The sequence below is a fragment of the Ochotona curzoniae genome, unplaced genomic scaffold (assembly GCF_017591425.1).
Source record: "Ochotona curzoniae isolate NIBS_2020 unplaced genomic scaffold, NIBS_Ocur_1.0 contig_3432, whole genome shotgun sequence".
In the NCBI taxonomy this organism is placed as follows: domain Eukaryota; kingdom Metazoa; phylum Chordata; class Mammalia; order Lagomorpha; family Ochotonidae; genus Ochotona; species Ochotona curzoniae.
In genome coordinates this window covers 4,206,904-4,227,418 of record NW_024465859.1, presented here as the reverse complement: position 1 = coordinate 4,227,418, position 20,515 = coordinate 4,206,904, and the positions used below count along the sequence as shown (strand labels likewise).

The 20,515-nt window shown below is 36.1% G+C and overlaps 1 protein-coding gene across 1 annotated transcript in view; it reads right to left on the bottom strand.

Annotated features, from left to right (window-relative positions):
* The window catches only part of LUZP2 (leucine zipper protein 2), a 335,801-nt gene extending 318,875 nt beyond the window's left edge, over nt 1-16,926 (bottom strand). Inside the window, exon 1 of the mRNA XM_040980287.1 lies at nt 16,759-16,926. Coding sequence (XP_040836221.1) covers nt 16,759-16,820 — 62 coding nt within the window. The 5' untranslated portion in view covers nt 16,821-16,926. The remainder of the gene's footprint in view (nt 1-16,758) is intronic.
* Between the last annotated feature and the right edge of the window lie 3,589 nt (nt 16,927-20,515).

Sequence of the window (20,515 nt, the reverse complement as noted above, 5' to 3'; positions counted from 1 at the left end):
TCTTCAAATAGAAAGATGTTATCTAGTGATATTGTGTTGACATAGCTTCCTCTGCTTATGCTAAAATATATATCAAAAAGGAAGCAAAAAGCTAACAAAAATATTTTAAGCATTTTTCTTTACATAAGCAATATATATTCAATTGGCTCTACATAAAGATGGCAACTAGCCGTTCCACACCTGTCTATTTGTTATCTCATTAACTACTGGGTTAGAAGGAGATGGGCATGACCTTACATATTTTCCCTTAGTGGAGTCTACCTGCCTCATTCTATGATGAAACCTGTTGGATTTCTCTCTTCAGCTCCCTGAGATGTTCATGTCATTTTTCCGTGTTGCTCAACTATAAGGTTATTCACTTAGTAAAAAGAAAAATCCTTCCCGTGCTTCTATGCTCTCAGTTTCAACATGGAGGAAAAATCAAAGAATTCGTTCTGATATACCCTCCTCCTCTTTCACCCATCTCTTTCTGTGTGTGGATGTGTTTGTGTGTACGTTGGTGTGTTTGTATGGGGTGTGGTATTTAGCATGGACTCTATATTGTTAGATCTCTGTTCAATGTTAGTGATAAGCTACAGGTTCGATTTATAGGAACTGTTCTTACCACTCACCATTATTACTTTACTTTCCAAAGATCATCGCTTTCTCCCTCAGCCAGGAATTCTTGTAAAACACAGTGAGCAAAGTTGGTGTGGGTAAAGTGCATGTCTTGTACAAGTCTAAACGCTGAATCAGTCCTTTCTCATTGTTCAACAGAATGATAAACAAAGGATCAATAAGAAGTGATAAATAGAGAAGATTATGCAGGGAGGGAGATATAAAGGGGGAAACTGCTCAATCTGCACATCCCAGTACCCAGGGATGAGACTCTGCTGCCTCATATCAACCGGAGTCTCAATGTGTATTTCTTTCTTGTTTTGTTGTTGTTTGTTTGTTTGTAGCCCCTGAACAGCAACGAAAAATTTCCTTCCAGGAAGAATTGGAGAAAAATATTCACATCTTGTAATAGAACACGCAAACATAAATATGGGAACTAATAGTTTTTGCTGCAGTGTGGTTTTGAAGTTAGCCTAAATGCTAGAAAATTTCTAAAAATACCATAACTTGGTTAAATATTTTTCCTAAATAACCTGTATTGTATTTTTGCAGGTTACTTGTGGTACCCACCAAAAAAGTAGAAGAATGAACAATAAAGTATGATTTGATTATTTAGTAAATATTTAAGCACAATTTTAAGTTCTTACTATGTATAAATCACAGTTCAATTCGCAAAGATGTGTGAACTTTGTCTCTAATGTAGACTGACTTCAGAGCAATATGCATTAAATTTAAGTTTGGAATTTTAACCGATTTTTCCATTTATAATAAAAATCTAAAAGTCACATAAAATAATCACTAGTTACTAGTGTTCATGCTTTTTAAGTGCAAGTAACTTCCTATTTCAACCCCCATCTCAATATCCAATACCATGTAAGCCAGGAGAGTAATTTGGCACATAAATGTTTCTATTATCTATTTAATTTAATTTTTTAATGAGAAACACTCAGCTTTTACTTCACTGTACATAGAAAAATGAAAACTTATTTTTCAGTAATTGAAGCCATTTACTTAGTAGAGAGACAATAAGGAGATAACACTAACATAATAAGTCTTCCAATATGTATTCCAACTATGTTTATTAGGATCAAAACACTGAATGTTACTCTAACATAGAAATGCTCAAAAATAAAAGGAATACAGTCCCCATTTTCCTACTTGGATGGCCACAGTTAACTCTTCTAGGTCTACAAAATGAAAAGAACTTATAAACAGCAGTATGTCTGTCTTCCATAGTACTAAGAGGATGGTTTGAATTGCAACTGTTACTTGAACAACGAAAATAATGTCTTTAAGAACAGAGTAGAACAACTCAACCCACTGATGAATCTCAACTTGCAGAGCCAATGCTTCCAAAGCCTAATAGGCACAAGTCCCAAACATATCATGCTTTCAAAGCTCCATAAACATTTTAAAAATGCTCTAGGACCCAGATTTTAAGTGAATTTTTAGGTAGATATATTACATTTATCAACAGTCACAATCATAAAATTTATGTATATATATATATATATATATATACAGATGTATACACATACCCAGATATTCCTTTACTTGAAATGTAGCTATAATCTTATAAAGCAATGTGTTGAAAATACCATGGTATAAAAAATGCATGTGATATATTTAATTTACCTAATCTACCAAATATAGCAAGGCTTACTCATAGCACTTACTTTTAACTTACAATGATGCAAATATTCCTAAAACAAAATCTATCTTATAACAGCTATTGAATACATAATTTAATTTGTGGAATACTATCATAAGGGTGAAATACGGGATGATGCTATGAACAGGCAGAGAGCCAGAGGATAATTGTCCACAGTTACAATTCCAGGACTAACTTCACTGGGGAAAAGGTAGATAAATCAAAGTATTGTAGCAATATTGGAACTAGGATAAAGGTGGCATATTGTGAAGTAATGTCTATTTTAAGGGATAACTTCTATGCACACTGCAAAATATAGATGTATGATATACATTATTCATTTATATGCTTACATGTATGGGATGTTTTATATTAATATACATATAAATGTAAATGCATATTTATACAAATACATGCATGTGTACATGTAGATGCCTCTTAGCCAATACTGATCTGAAATCAAGCTTTTTGATTTACCATCTTATCATTGGAAGTCCAGTGCCATTAAACTATCAGTAAGAAAGTTTCTTTCAGAAAAATCTGTAAATATCATCAATATTATATTATTAGAAATCAATTCTGAATAAAGTCAATCTGTTAATTCTTTCATCCAGCAGTTAATATCATTAGTATTATTCCTGAAAACAGAATGAATCCAAATGATGGATCAATCTGTAAAACCATTTGATGACATAGGATGCCTTGAGATCCCCATGCAAATACACAAATAAAGGTACCATGTCCCAGACACTCATTCAGGTGTCATGTTTGTGGAACTGACACAACTCCCTTCTATGTTATTACATAGAATTCTAACGTTAAGGCTTATGTTTATTAAATTGAGGGTTCAAATTCCAGTTTTGCCATCTATTCATTTGTGAGATTGTAGAAATATCAATTTCTCTAGTCCCTAGTGTTTGAATGTATGAAGAATCGTCATGAGATATGGGATATATTAAAGTGACCCCAATGATGCGTAATGATATTCTCACATACAGAAAAATAATGTATTTATTTATTAAAATCAACCTTTAAAATTAAATATTTGAGCTCAATTTGTAGAGACAGTTACCAAGAACTTCACTTCAGAGATTTATAACTGAATGCAGATCATCCTGATGGCTTTCACACATTTCTAAGTCCCACATTGAACAAGTGGAAGAAATTTGTACAAAAGTACAATAGAGTTTTTGTTAAGCAGTACCCATACATAAAGACAATTCTATATTTACTAATGATTATTTTTCATTCACAATAAAAAACAAATATTTTGTTAAAATATTGAGGAAAAGTTACCTTTTCTCTAGTTTTGAGCTCAAATGATAGCTAAGAAAATGCTATATATCACTTTCTTTTCAATGTATATAAGTTTCCAGCTTTCAATTTACACATTTTTACAAATTTTTATTTCAAGAAGTATACTCCTTCCTTTATAAAGTATGAAATGTTCTACAGTGATAAAAAGAGTGAGCTCAGAAACCATTTAGGTCTGAATTCAGGACCCACTATTTGCCATTTTACAACTTGGAGCTAATAATCTAATCACAAAGTAGCTTAACTTCATGTTTATAAATTGAAGGTGACATCTATAATTACCTTATCAATTTATTTATGGATTAATGCAATTAAAGGTAAGTAGTAAATCATTGAAAATCATCCATCTTTATGTATATATTTTAATTTTTAACTCCAGGAAAACAAATTGAGGCATAGATGAAAAGCCCATCACCATAGCCAAGCAAAGTTGCATAATTCACTAAAAAAAAGGTTTCCCAATCACGAAAAATCAACTGCCTGCTATGAGTTGAGAGTGTGATCAATATTTTGATTTTCGAGATGCTAGCATTTATCCTAGGTCTGATAACATATTTCCTGCTGTGAGTAGAAAGCAATAAGCAATTCTATAACTCATGGGTATATCCACGTTTTTATTGCTTCTCTAGTTAATAACTTGAGTGATGAAAGGATATTGTTCATTGTCCTTAAGATATTTCTCCTTTCTAACAAGTGTTTTCTTGATAGAGTATGCCTCCTAACAAACTCATCTAAAATAGCTTGACCTTGAGTGGCCTTTTCTCAATTCTTGGCAGTGATATATGAGGCTGAGAATTATTTTCACGTGACTCTATGGGCAAAAAAAACCTAGTCTATCCCAAGACACTCATTAAATACAATTTTACACATGTAAAATTAGAGTAATTTTTGAAAAGAATCATCACTTTCCTGTCCACCTGATTTCAGGATCAATTTCCACAAAGGGCAAGCATCAAGTGCTCTGTACTCTAAAGTTCTCAAATATTAGAGAAGTAGTCCCCATGCTTTTATATATATAGGAGAAGCATCAAGTTTTCACATCAAAAAAGAAAATTCATTGTCTTTTTCCTCAGAGAACGTAATCTGTGTGAGAAAGGAGCTGCAGTGTGTCCTTTAAAAAACCATCCCAAGAAAATTCTGATTTAGATGCATTGAGAAGTAAATTTGGACAACCTATGATCTGAGAATGTACACATTGCATGCACATGTGTTAGGATGATAAAAACAGCAGATTTCTGTATTAAAAACTGGTTTCAAGTGAGCAGGTCTTTATGCATTTCTCTCATTGACTTATTTTGAGAATAGTGTGCAACTCATCTCATAAGATAAGGAGTGTTCAGACATCACAGCATCATTTCAGCATTCTTATGTACCACAGATTATAGTTTTTCTTCAGCGTGTATTTATAAAGAGACAACATTGTGCAGACACTGTTGTAGTCACAACAATGAAGTCATTTTCAGCAAAAGGACATAGAATTTGATCACTTCTGAACTCCAAGAATATACGGCCATCATTTAATATGCCCCAAATTCAGGTCTTCTGAGGGATAAAACACACACAAATGTACTGTGCTTCCAGGACACAGAGGTCAAATGGCAGGAAGCAAGTAGCAACCACACTTACAGGGACACGATTCGTTCTCAGAAAGGTTGTTTGACCCTGTAAGTTACAATTCTGTACAACAACTGAGAGAAAGAAAAATATCATACACACGCACACAAAAGGATAAGATATACTGCAATATCTTTCTAAAGGATAGACTGAAAAAGAAAAACTTTCCTCCATTTTATCCATGAACTTCCTATTTGTAGAATGAATTCACATCTCTGTGGCATCTGAAAGAAGAGCCACTACTGCCAATAATACAGTTTTCTTCAACCATTTCTGCTTCTGGCCAATCTGTCACTTCAATTCTTCATGCATTTTCTCGTTTCTTTTTTAATTCAAAGGCATTCCCCGGATTTCCTCTCCAGTGCTAAAGGCTTAGTTTACTTCAAAGTTCAGTTGTGAATGAATGTAAGCTATAGCAAACAGAGGATTCTTTCTAAGAAAAACACAAAACAGTAACTAAACAAAGGAAGGCTAGTGATCCAGTGGATGTTTTTCCAAACTCAGAAACTCCTTGTCCACAGCTTTTAAAATGCTCTAATACCTTAGTTTTCTCAACTCCCTTTGCCATCCCAGGAACCCTTTTAAACCTGTCTGTGAAGGTCTCTAACAGCCTGTTTTTATGCCAGAATCACTTATAAGAAATCAGGACCCTCAAATTTTAGGAAAGCATGTTAACATTTGTGCTGTCCTTGGTTAGAAAATTTTACTTTAGTTAAAATCTCTTTTTTTTAGATAAATGTGAACAGTGAATATTCTGTAAAAGCGTTCCTGTGACACAATGGGAATGCAGCTTTAATCACTACGTTTCTTCATAGTTACAAAACAATTAGAATGTTTTAGATACCAAATATTAGTCAAGCCAGGTGACACCAACTGTTTTAGCTTATTTCTTTTCTTTTGAGAACAACACAGATATTTAAATTAGTATTTATTGAGAGTTCAAATGATGATAGGTTCAGTATTCACATTGATCCCGAATTTCCTCTGTGAGCTTGCCAAGAAAAAAAAAGGGGGGCGGGGTTTGTTCACATTTTAGATTTTTGAATCTATAGTAAGGGGAGATAAGCAGTCCACTATGGTAAAAATTTTCTAATCCATATAATCAGATAATACAAGACTGGTGATATATTGAGTTATGTTTCTGTGTGCTAGACACTGTTCTTATGCATTAGACTTTAGGCCTCTTAACAAGTCCATAGCAGAGGCACTATTAATTCCTATTTAGTTATCATGGAAAATCCGGCCCAGAAAATTTAACTGACATTTCTAAATCCAAATGGTAAGTAATTAAATCTCATCCAGCTTCTGCTTTATCTCAAATTTGGGGATTATAAATTCATACAACCCGACAGATTTCTTTGAAAGCCTCCATCCTGCAATCCTTTGCTTATAGCAGCACAGTCTGAATAGCAAAGGCATAGAAACAAAGCAGATGTCCATTGAAAGAGGAATGGATAATGTGTCTGTGGTACATATATACTACATGGAATACTAGCCAGCCATTGAAAAGAATGAAATTCTACAATTTACAACAAAATGGCTCAACTAGAGGCCATTATGCACATGAAATAAGCCAGTCCCAAAAGGACAAATATCATATCTCTGATATAAGACAGCCCTCATGAGAAATACAAAACAAATGGATATATAGGTATAGGTATACAAGTATACACATATATTCCATAGATGAATTGTATAATGGAACTCATGCTGAGAACTGAAGATGCATTGCAGGAGGACTCCCAATGAAACAGTTGGATATATCTTGACCATATTACACTCGATTTTCTACCCTTGCCTATATCTGCAAGCCATGATACACTTAAAAAGCAGAATGTCAAACTTTTAAGTGTTACTAAAGGACTATTCTGCTTTAATGTTGTTAGAGAAAATATGCAAGAGGAAAATGAAAAGGTCACAGAGGGAAGGGAGGAGTAATCCCTATAATTACAAAACAATAACATGGAAAGTAATAATAATTTTAAAACGCTTCCATCCTTCCTTACACCTCTACCTCATGAATTACCTAGTCACTGAGTAGGTGATCATTGGTGTTAGAAGTCTCCTTTGAAACATTAAAGCCCAGCAAATTAGAAATTCTGCTAATCCTTTGCACACAGCGTAGAAGTGCTCACATGAGGTGCGTGCTGAGCCATGCGTTCCTGCAGCTATACCTTGCAAGGCGGGGAATCACTGCACCTTTTCAACTCATTGGTGCTTGAGCCAAGGAGGGTAAAAAAGAAAAGGAGGCTTTTGATACAAGAGAAAAATGTCCATATCCCTCACTTAACTATCAGCAGGGAATTGAGCATAGAATGTAGCATAATCTTATCAGTGACTGATTTGTATGCTTTTAGCTCCCCAGATCAGTAAGTGCTTCAAATCTTCACAGCGGACAGATAGCTCTATCTCCAGCCTCTACCAAGCATAGTTTCTGGAGGAAATAGATCACAATTCTATTTTTCCTGCAATTTTGAAATTAAAGTACTAATGTTTACTTTTATATAAATATTAAATTACATGTTAATTGCTTGAGCTGGTCTATATAAAAATTTAAAAATAAATTGTAATATCTATATATAGCAGGTATACTAAGAGCTACACAGCTTCTGAGGTACAATGATGTATGGCTATGTTCTGTGCCATGCAAAGTTACTTAAGTAATTTTTTTTTCACTCCTCGTAACCCTGAATGTTAGATTATTGTTATTACTTATTGTTATTACTTCCACTTTTTTTAAAAATAAGAAATATAGACCTCAGGTTGTCAATTACACAGTTTGTAATACAGGTAGGCATAATGAAATCCATAACCACCTAATCTTAAAGATGCTATGTGATTATAAGTTGCACATAAACTAAAATGAAAGCATAAGTAATTAGTGACTATACAAGATCTAGTATCCTAATACATGAAAGATCAATGTGAAAATCACAAGGAACTTATTTTTGCAAGATGGTCAGCATGCCATGCAGTGAGCAATGCCACATAAGTCACAGGAATGCGAGTATAGACTGGGAACTATAGTTACAGTGACAGTTTCAATGAAAAGATTTTAAAGTGCTAAAAATATCACAAGTTACACTATAGCTGAAAGATCAGCAATAAGCATAGCGGGTGATAGGTAAATGTTGCCCAATGATGATTACTCATTAGGAACACAGTGTTGGTTTTGAAAAGGACATAGAATATTTTCAGGTCGACTCAATCTTCAAAATCAGCTAAATACGGAATGATGAATAATTCCAGCCCTTCTTGCACTATAATTTGCTTTCTCCATAGCTTGCTATTCTATCACGACTATGTACGGTCAGATGATTTGTTTTGAAAATACTTTATACTCGCAATCACTACAGGAGTTTCACATGAAGTACAGATACCAAATATTCACACATTGCTTAATTACAGAAGACGTAGGTACATCATAGATATCAGTCACATAAAAGAAAATAAAGACCATTACAGAAAGTTCTGGGTTCCAGTTTTAGCCTCCCTCTGCACCTTAGACAAGTCTTACACATTCTAAGCCTTGGCTTATGTCACTTCTAAAATGTAGGGCTTTGGACTAGAACACAGCCTTGTATTCTCAGCATGATCCCCTATCGCAGGCATTTAAAGAGCACTTGAAGAGATTAAAACACTCAAAAGCAACACCAAACAAGTCAGACAAAATTGCAACACAATCACGACCTATGGTCTAACAGTGTCTCCTGGTGTTCATGAAGCATTCTCAGAGCACACTGATTACTGGATTGACCTTCAGCTTGTGTTTCAGCGCAATGGTTTACGTTCAGTATTCCCTGGCCTTCTGTACCCAGGAAGCAGTTACTGAAAGTTGTAGCAAACAAGTACTGTTCCGTTGAAGCAGATTTAAAATGGTCTACATATTTTATTTCCTATTAGCAGTATATAATTCCCTATTCTGTGAGCCATTCTGGTAATATGGTTGTTAAATATATTTGCATACAGATTGATCGCTGAGAGAATTTTTTTATTCAATGTTTCTTTCATATAAAAACTGAAGATTATGATAATATATGTTATGACTAATGCAGACTATATGTTCTACATGTTCATATAATGTTTCTTAACACATACAGGATCCTTTTATGTCAGTGATTTACCATGCAAAAAAACAAATTTCTTAGCATTACGTGGTCTTCCTTTATTTTTTCTCAATCTTTAGAGGTTACAGCGATTGTGATTAGATAGTGGAATCAATGAACAAGCAGAAAATAAAGTCGCGGAAATTTTCTGGGTTTAGAAGGGGTTGGGAAAATTTACAAGTGCTCCTACTCATTGCTTTACTTTCTGAGACAAGAGCTGAATACATTCTTTATGATTAAATTAAAAAGTGCATTTTTGTGAGTTGACCAAAGTGTGTGGCAGCATCCAGCACTTGATCTTGGAAACACTTGAGAACTAGCCTACTTACAAAAAATATCCTCATGACACTGCCTTCTCTCATCTTTTCTGTTCATCTTTCCTTTCTTTTGTATAATTGTGAGTCTTAATTAGTAGTGTTGTCCACATGAGTTTCATGCAAGTTGTCATTTAGTCTACTATATTCAAACAAGTCATAGACACAAAGATTTCATGAAAATATTAGTAACATTCAAGTGAGACGCAAATGGAACACTTACCATGTTTCATTAGATTCTTCATGTATTATCTCCTTCATAGAACACATATCTTATTTTCCCTATTTAAATTGATATTTTTAGTTTCCATTACACAAGTTTTGTAGTTATAGGACTTCCTCTCCCTCCCTTCTCATGCCATATCCAGTCCTCAATTTTCCTCTGTAGTATGACAACAGTATAGTCCTTCAGCTGCAGTCACAACTCCAACATTTGTTATTAGCATGTGTCATGACTTTGTAGATTCAGGTTATCAAAGAAAATCTAGCATCAGTTAGGCTAGATACATTCAACAGTTTCATTGGAGTTCTTTTATTCAGAATAGAGACAGATACTGTTTAGAACATATTTCTAAGATGTTGTGTGAGTGGTCTCATATTTTACATAAACAGTAATGGATGGAAAGGATGGGTGATGCTGCACAAGATAAGGTCATTCAGATAGTACATATTTCATGACACTCTAACAACCAAATATCATCATTCTCATTGCCCCTGGATAGAAATTACTTTGGATACTTCTTTATTGCTGTTATTCACTGATTTTTCATTCATACTTAAAAATTTGCAAAGCATTCCTTGTAGTTATTTACCCAACTTGACTTCTTCATAGATATTCTTGTATATGTCCAGGTTATAGGGATATGTGTGTGTACTTGTGCATGTGTACATGTGAATGTTTATTGTGTGTGTACATGTGAATATTTATATTTGTAACTAACCTATTGTTTTAGTGCCCTAACACCTCAAATATTAACTGACTAGTGACACACACACTCTTAGTGTATGATAATAGACACATCCAAAGGCCTCTGGGAGACAATGAGGAAAAGTTCACAGAAGCTGTTAATGCTTTTCTTTCTCCCTAAGTTGGGGCGAGGTCTATTTCCAGCAGTGTCATTACTCAGGTTTGTTTTATGATCGAGACACACTTGTTAAAGAGAACTTGACAAAACCTCTAGAAGTCACTTGAATATAAAGGCACAGCTTTTTCGTAACAGGCATGAATAAGTGTTATTTCATTAGAGCATATTCTTTTCAGGAGTTTTGTGATATTTGCTTCTACTTTGGAAAATCAAGTTCCCCTTCTAAATCTTAAGATTTAGGTTTAGAACAACAGTAAAAATTACAAGCATAAATATGGTTTTCCTGTTATTAAACCCAACAAAATAAATCCCAAATAAGTCATGTTAGAATCTGCATTGGAAACTGGCAATTCAGTTCCAGATTTTTTTTTTTTAATTTGAGAATTCAAAACATTGAATTACTAGCATTGATTTAGAAAAAATATTTATCTAACCCTATTTATAAAGAATGATGTAAGCATTATATTAGTAAGGAAATGTATATAGGGTCTTATAAATGTGCATGTGTAGCAAACATAATGTGTATGTAATTTGGGGAAAAAATCTATTTCTACATCTAACTAATTAGCTTAATAATATTTTGTTTGGGCTTTATGACTTTGTCTTTTTATTTATCCTACACATTAAGTTGATGCTGAGATTAGATTAAGACATAGAACAAATAATAGCTTGGGGCCCCCTCTTTATATAGTATCATTTAAAAATAGATTCCATGTGGTGTGATTTCTGATCAGAAAGCCCAAGAGAGACATCTAGGTGACTCCGACTGGGAGGGCTGTAACCCACCATCTGCTCAAAGTTCGTGGTTGATGGAAAATTACCAGAAGTCAGTAGACCTTCACTTCTCTCCTGCCATGTCTGTCTTACAATTAAGTCACTTAAAATTTAATAATCCAAAGACATCAAGAGAGTAACCACAGCATAAAGGATCAGAGGTTCCGCAGATTAAAGTACAAGCCTTCTTCACCACTCCATGGGTCCACTTCTACCAAAAACTTCTAAAGAATTTGTCAATATACCATTCCTTTTAATACCTACACTACTTCTTTCTGAAGTGAATGAGTGGCTGCCTTCGAGCAGCAATTTAATACTTATACAGATGAAACTGTTAAAAGTACACCCATTCTACACCGAAGCTTTAAGCCAACACATGTATTTTTCTTTCCTTGATCACATTTATTTTTACACAAGTAAAATGGGTTTCTCTATTAGTTCCATTATTCTTTCATTAATATGTGCTTTCTTCAATTTTTATGCACATGCTAAACAAGAGAGATAATAAAATACCAGGAAATTAAACAATGATTTTTAACTTAATTTTTAACTTTTTAATTAAAATTTATGACTGAAACAAAGAGAAATGCTTGATTATTCTGAAGGTAAACTTTTCGAAATTTCTTGCAAAACAAAGTAAATCTAAAAGATATATGTTGATGTTCAATCTGAGTAAAGAATTAATGGATTTTTTTGTGATTTTTACATCTAAAGTTAAGTTTCTAAAGTTAAGAAAATGTGAGGAAGAAAGAGGGGAGGAGCAAATTAACGATTAGTTATTCAAAACTGCTTATTTAAATGGCAGAATTAAAATTATCTCTGTTCACAGATGACATAATTATCTACATAGGAAAACCAAAGAGACTATTGGAACTCATATGACAATTTGGAACATAAATCAACGGCACCTGGTATACACAAATAACTCCATGGCGGAGATAGAAATTCTAAGTACAGTCCTCTTTAAAACAGAGGTGAGAAATCTCAAATGCCTTGAGATCAACCTAGCCAAAGATGTGAAAGATTTCTGTAATGAAAATTACAAAACATTAAAAAACAAAATAGAAGGATACATTAAATGATAGAGAAATATATTATGTTCCTGAATATGTTAAAATGTTCATATTACCAAAGGTAATACACAGATTCAATGAAATCATCAGAAATAGAAAAGATTATACAAAACTTCTTTTGGAAAAACTAGAGATTGTGAATAGCCTAAACTATCCTGAAAAACAAAAATCACAATTCCAGACCTCAAGACATACTACAGGGCAGTACAACTCAAAACAGTCTGATCCCGGTACAGAATCAGAGGATCAATGGGACAGAATAAAACCCCAAATGGGAGCCTGCTCCCACACAGCCAACTAACCTTTGAGAAGACAACTGAAAACAATCCAGAGAAAAAGCCTCATTTCTTCAACAAATGTACTTGGGACAATTGGATAGCAGCCAGCAGTGGTAAAAAAAACAAAACTTGTACTTATCTTTTTATACTAAAATCAGCTCTAAATGGATTGAGGACCTAAATCTGCTCCAAGAAACCATCCAACTAATAGAGGGAAACACAGGAAGTACTCTCCAAGATAGAGGATTTGGGAAAGTCTTCCTAGAAAATTCACCAAAAGCGCAGGTAGTCTAAGTCAAAATAAACAAATGGGACTTCTATGCAGCAAAGGAAAACATAAACTAAGTGAAGAAGCAACCAGCAAAATGTAAGAAAATCTTGGCAAACTAAACAACCATAGGATACTTCCAGAACTCAGAGAGAGAAAGAAACAACCTTGTGAGGAAATGGGTGAAGTGAATGAACAGATCTATTTCAAAAGAACAAATTCAAATGGCAAACACACATGTGAAAAAATGCTCAGGTTCCCTAATTGTCAGGGAAATACAAATGGAAACCGCATTGACATTCCCCCGAGGAGCATAGGTTATTATAGCCAGTTTGGAGACTGCTAGGGAAACAGAAAATGGATTTGGTGTATGATCCGGCTATCCCACTTCTGGGAATATATCAAAGGAAATGCAATCTGCATATGAGAAAGATCTGTAATCCTATATCACAACAGCACCATCTACAATAGTGAAGACATCGAAACAACCCAGATTCCAGTCCGAAGAGTGGATAAAGAAGCCATGCTACATCTACTCTGTAGGATTTTTTTCTCTGAATGACTGAACAGTATTTGACAATTTGCAACCAGATGGCCCCAACTACAGAGCATTACGCTCAGTAAAATAGATCAATCCCAAAAGGACAATGATCATGTGTTCTCTTTGATATAAGGCAACCTTCAAGTAAAATTATAAGATCAATACCCCTTTCAATAGGATGATCAGGGTTTTGATTTTTTTTTTAATTTCTCCAAAATTTTTTTTTCTTTTCTTAGCAATTTCCTCACTGTCTCATAGGACATACAGTATCATCCTTTGCTTAAAGTTCTTTGATTTTCTTTGTCATTTCTTCAGTGACACATTGGTCATTCAGTCGCACAGTATTTAACTTCATTTTGCAAATTTATTTTTCTCTCTGTTGCTGATTTTATTTTATGGCTTTTCATTTAAGGGGGTGGATAGAGACTACCATTGTGCATACATACAATGTCAAAACAAACTTAAAGAGGCAAATGATGAACTTATGACCATTTATGAAGGACTCTACTATTGTAATGTATAGGGAAAATCATGTGGGGGGTGGAAATCACAGGGTCTATGGAACTATATCATAAAACAATTATTTTTAAAAGGTAAAATAAAGTCTGTATTCTGAAAAAAAAAAATAGCACAATTGTTTCTCTGTTGTGATCCCCATGGATACAAAACTATCTGATAGTCACTATCTTTCTCTAACAGTATTAATTTGCTTCAAAACAGTCATTTACATAAAGCAGAACTGAACTAAAAAGGAACTGCATGCATATTGAGCTAAACTTAGAGAAAGAAAATGGACCAAACACAGCTTTGCATTATGTATCTCGGTTGCACTTTCCCCACGCTTTAGAAAGAACTTGACAATAATAGGCAGGAACATTACTTAGAGTCTTGTGATAACCAGCAATTACCACTCTGCTGATACATCCATTGTATTTTAGCACACAATTTGCTTCCTGTGCATATGAGTCATTTACGATCACTAAGAAACTAAGCTAAAAGAAGTCATTGGCTAGAAAACTCACTGTCACACGTGGCCATGGCTAAGCCACACAACTTTTGTCGGCAAGACAGTAAGATCATCCATACTAACACAGCAGTTCTAACAAAATGGTTCCCTTCAGGCTTCAATCTATACATTAACCACATGCCTATAAACCATTAAATACTATGAAGAGAATGAACTTCTGTAAAAGTTCTTCAAAACACTCTCTTCTTTTAAAACAGCATATGTATAGTATAACATACATTTTCAGATTTGTTCACTCTCACAAGGAATTGTGAGCACCTAGTAAAAACTAAAGAGCGACAGAGCAATCGCATGAACAAGTTATGATCCTAAATGTGAAGGTTTCATTTTGGTCAAACGTAATGTGGGGTTTCAAAAATCATAAAAACCAGGAATAATTTCACAAACAACATTGTAGTTGTTTCATAGCTAAGTTGTACTGTGACTATTCTGATTCTTATTGGAATAAATGTTCTAACTATATTGAAAAAGCAAATAGTCTTTAAAAAATTACCACTTTAATTCAAGGAAAAGATGGTGGCACTTTGTGGTCATATTATATAACCAAGAGAAAAAAACTTTTGAAATTACATCCTATAAAGATTTTTCAGTTACTTAACTAGATAGCATCCTTAAAAACCAAATGTGCATTTCAAACCTTTAAAGATGCTCGCTGTCTTTAAAATCACTGTGCATTATTTCCATGACTATGTTGACCAGCATCTGCTGGAGTTGAAACTTTCAGAAATCTCTTTCCCTAAACCAAACCTAGGAGTGTACTGCAAGAATCCAAATAACCATAATGCAACATTGGCATTAAGCTTTTCAGAGATAACTAGAAATATTAAAAATAAGCTCTGTATTTGCAGCAAGTTATCACACTAGGAAACAAAGTGATCTGCAAAACGGTCTGAGGTTTGTGAATTGATGTGACAACAAAACCATAGAGGAAATAAACAATAAAACTTAAATTGCTACTTAGCCCTGGGAAAGTAATCTGGCTTTGTGTAGGGAAAGGCTAAACTCACCAGCTTGTGGAGCCAAATAAAATAGCCCCCACACCACAAGCAAAGTTTTATTATACGAGTACAAAAGAGGTGGTACAGATTAGAAATTACATCAACAATTTTCCTCTCTTGATATTTTAAGAGTGCAGTCGTTCTCTTCCTTATTTTCAGTTTCAAAATTAGATCCACTCTTATTATAACTCCCCTTTTATTTTCTATCACATGAAGGGTCGGAAAATGTTTCTATTCATACAGGTTTGAAAGAATCGTCACCCTTTGTGGGTTATTTTATTTTACAATAGCTAAGTGAATGAGATTGCTGCCAACACGATGCTAGGAGCATGCAGAAAGGAGACAGCGCTGGGCACTGAAACAGTCCACCTTTGTGCTTCTCTGGTAGGGAAAGAAAGCATACCCATCACCAACTTTGGGAATTGATCAACAGTGGGGAGTCACAAAGCTGCTCTCAACCACTGCCTTTTAAATTTCCACTAAAAATAGCTCCTCTGTCCTGGGGCTTAAAGTCCCATCTGCGGCCAGTGGATAGAGCACAATACTTCGTTGTTTCTCTGCATCAGCACTCTGAAAGTGTTTTCTAACTTTTGACCGCCTTCTTTGCTTCTACACTCCAACAGGCAGATAGAGACACCCGCCCCTAAGCCTACCCACGATGCTAATCAGGACTTTTCAAGAGTCCAGGAACTTTTGCACACTTACTGGCATCATCAGGGAGTACACTTTTTTTTTTTTCCTGGCTTCCTGTATGTTAAAAGCAGGTGCACTTGGTGGAGCAGGAAAGACACTATCGGGTGAGGAGCCCTTCCCCTAATTTCCTTTCTTGATTTGCATTATTACTGCATGGCTTCTGTTCACTCCTACTACTGCAGCAGGGGTAAATGCTCTTTTGTGCCTCTGAAGAGAGCTCTGTATTCCCTCACTTGGAACAGTTCTGAGACTTTCCCTGAAGGACTGCGATGGTGGAAAAGGATTCCGGTCTGCTGAAGGATTTCGGAGTCCCGAATCCCGGAGTTCTCTTACTTAGGCGGGAGATGCAAACTGCTGAAGAGTCTTTGACCCCCACCTCACACCTGCCGCGCCCCTGCTCAGATCACTCACCCTCTAGTTCTCACCTGGTACTGAAGACCAGCGCTGGCAGAAGAGGCAGCAAGAAGTGCGCTGCGCTGAATTTCATGCTGTCGCCTGCCGGGGGCCTCCTTCCCTCGCTACCACCGCTTTCTCTCGCCTACTCCGGTCCTGAAGCTCCTGGTTAGCCGGCTGCTTCCCCAGACCGAGACGAGTCCTCTCCAGCGGCGGACAGACGTCTCCCGAAGGCAGGCGAGGAAGAGAAGGGAGTATCTTGGCGAGTGATGTCACCAGCGAGGCGAGCTCTTGCCCGGGATTGCTGGGCACCTCTGCTCCGTGTCCGGAGGGCGCGCTGGCCCCGGCGCTGGAGGCGGCTCGGGGAGAGTGAGGGGTGCCCAGAGCTCGCCCCGCGCGCTCCGGGCCCTGGGCTGCGCTCTGGTCACTCGGGTGAGCCCTGGCCAGGAGCCGATCATTTATTCCCGCTGCTCTTGAGGGCCGCGAGGGGGCAGGGCTGGGGCGAGGAGAAATCTAGTCGGCCAATAGTTGAACCCGTGTACTCGGCGGGAGGTGAGATCGAATCGCGGGGAGACAGCGGCTGAAGTGTCCCAGGCAGGTGTCCTTCACCTGATCCTGCACGACGTGTCTGTGAAGAGTGTGGAAACGCTGCCCCAGTTATAAATGCGTAATGGTTTGCTCGATGCGGACTGAAGGAGCGCGCCAGTAAGCAGTGCCCAGAAACCTTCCCTGAGCTCACAATGCCAGCGAGCTTCTTAACCAGTTAACGCCACTTACAAGGAGGTTTCGGGATTAAGGCGCCTGCGGCTTCTGGGTTTTTGAGATCTCTGATCTTCCTCTCATTTCCGTCTGTTAGCACCAGCAGCGGGCAAAGGGCTTGGGGCTGGAGTCCGAGGTTCACGCACCTTAAGTCGCTCTTGTCCTTAGGTGAGAATTCATCAATGAGACACAGCTGAAACACTCCTCAAGGTGTTAGCAATAATGAACTGGGAATGGCATTACTGGAAGGCAGAGGGTTTCTTGTACTATTGCGCTTTGTGTATTTCGCACGTGTTCCATATCAAGCATCCTCTAGAAAATGAAATAGTGCAACTCCAATAAAATGACGTTTTGCAAAATCAATGGAAAAACAGAGTTACTGAAGTAGTCCATCCTTAGATCTGAAACGTGATTTGGAAAAATAATAGCAGCATGGCCTTGTTAAATAGTGAGCTCAAAGCACTTTCCCGTGCTACTTCATTTGACCCTTACAGGAATCATCCTTGCAAAACAGAAATTCACATTATTTCTGTTACAGAGAGAAAGAGGCGATGTTTTCACAGTTTGGAACAGGATATTTTCCAAGTTTTCCAAAACTCAGGGACAACAATCCTGCTAGTGTCTTGGACATCACAGTGAACCTTGTGTCTGACACACTACTGGTATTGAGTCAAGGTTGTTGTAAGTCAGAATATCAGCATAAAAGGCAGCTGGTGTCCAGAAATAGTCATATCTGAAGGTTTCAGTTCACTTTCCATGTTATGTGAAAATTCATTTAAAATAAATTATAAAGGACATACCCACTCTAATATAATTTCTGAAAACATTGGTAGAGAAATTGCATTTGCTATAAAGCATTATTTTAAACAGAAAGGAAATTTAAGTATTTAGCCGTCTAGTGTACATATTTGTTTGGGCTTTTTATTTTTAGTGGAGTTGAAGTTTAAGAAATTGATGTAAAACAAAATTGCTTTAAAATACGAGGCTGCATAAGCATAATAACTGTCATAAATTGTGTATAGTAATAGCCATTTCCACAACAGACATGCCTAAGAATAAGGAAAGCAACTGTTTTGTGGATTGCACAAGATACTCTGCCAAAAACAGAACCCTGAGTCCAAAGGAAAGTGTCGTCTGCTTCGCTTTTTGCCAGAGTTTTCGAATGTAGATTGCTGGCTAACTTTAGGGGACTGATGAATTATTTGAGTTGCAGACTCAAAAAGGGTATGCAACTACTGAGGGATTAAAAACATGCTTGCATTGGAAAATAACATATTTGTAGAACACATTTTTATTGAACAAATTTGTGTTGTTTCTTAATCAACAGAGGAGCTACGTATGGTAGTCATTTCCATCCTCTGTTGCAGTACACGGATAGAGAGGTCAAATAGCTTGCTCAAGGCATCTAAGGAACTTCATAGTGGATCTGGCCTTTCATTTTAATCTGCGTAACTTCAAAACACACATTCCTGGGGGAAATACAATTTTATAATCATGCAAATAAATACTTGCCCAACCTTCATTTGATTACATGTTACTTGGGAATACAAAACAAGATTCAAACTACCTGGAATTGTAAGCCAAGACAGTGAAATATCAATAGGAATTTGGCTTAGTTTGTGACTCAGAGTTTTACTCTGCCTCTATTTTGAACACCTGTTAAAAAGCAAAAAAAAAAAAAAAAATATATATATATATATGTATATGTTTAGGCTTTGGTGCATTTTTGATGTCAAGAAATATAGAAAGTGAGAAAAAGAGATAGAAGTATCTAACATTGAAGGACTTGAGAGCATTAGGGAAGGGCATCTTGGATGGGGAGTGTGAGATTTTGGAAACTCCCACAGACTGGAGGGTTGAATTATTCTCAATTCAAATACATATGTGCTTCTCAGCAAAGTCATTTATTCTTTGGGGATTTCAGGGCCATGAGCATTGTGCACCCATGATACTCTGTCTATACTGTCCCAAAGAAACCCAAAATTCATTATTGATATTATGGCTTCAAAAAGCTGATATGTGAATTTTAAAGACATAGTTGTGAGAGCCACAGATTCAGCGAGCTGAAACCACTTCCCTGTTTCTGTATTTCAATGCTGAACTCAGTAAATGTTGTTTGCACAAACTCTACCCAGGTTTGATGAACATCAAAAGAGCCCTTTTAGTTCACTATGTCTTCATACTGCAATGGAATTAGGAAATACAGAGGCTGCTTATTTTAAAATGCTTATTGATTAATTTTTATTTTCTGAAAGACACACACAGAGTTTATTTAGATGCAAAATTTCTGAAGCCCACACAGGGGTTTTGTTTGCTTTAATAATAATATTTATTTTCAGAGCAAATTGTGTCCTAGCAGTTAATATGCTTACATCCCAAATCTCAGTATTTATACCCCATTCCAGGTTCTAACATAGACTTTGAGAAACAGCACCCCAAGAAGCAGGAATCCTTCCCAAAGTGGGGGATGCATGAAATGAAATCATTGCATGCACTTGAGTGGGTGAGATTATGGATGTTTTCTCTCTTTCATCCTCTGTTTCTCTTTCTCTTCCAGCCTTTCTTCTCTTTCTCTTGCTTTTTCTCTCTTTCCTTCTCTTTCCAAAGTACACTTTAAACTGAATTTTTCATTATATTTTGAAGTCCCCTGGTATGCATGAATTCCAAAATTTTTACACAAAAATAAACTTTTGTTTCCATTTTTAGTTAAACCTTTTGATGTATACTTGCATTCGAGAGTGACAGGTTTTTTTTTTTTTTAATTCTTTATAATGCCTATTATTTTCAGGTTTTCTTTTTTTTTAAAGATTTATTTTTATTATTTTTTTATTGGAAAGGCAGATATACAGAGAGGAGAGACAGAGAGGAAGATCTTCCGTCCGATGATTCACTCCCCAAGTGAGCGCAACGGGCCAATGCTATGCCAATCCGAAGCCAGGAGCTTCTTCTGGGTCTCCCACGCGGGTGCAGGTTCCCAAGGCTTTGGGCCGTCCTGGACTGCTTTCCCAGGCCACAGGCAGGGAGCTGGAA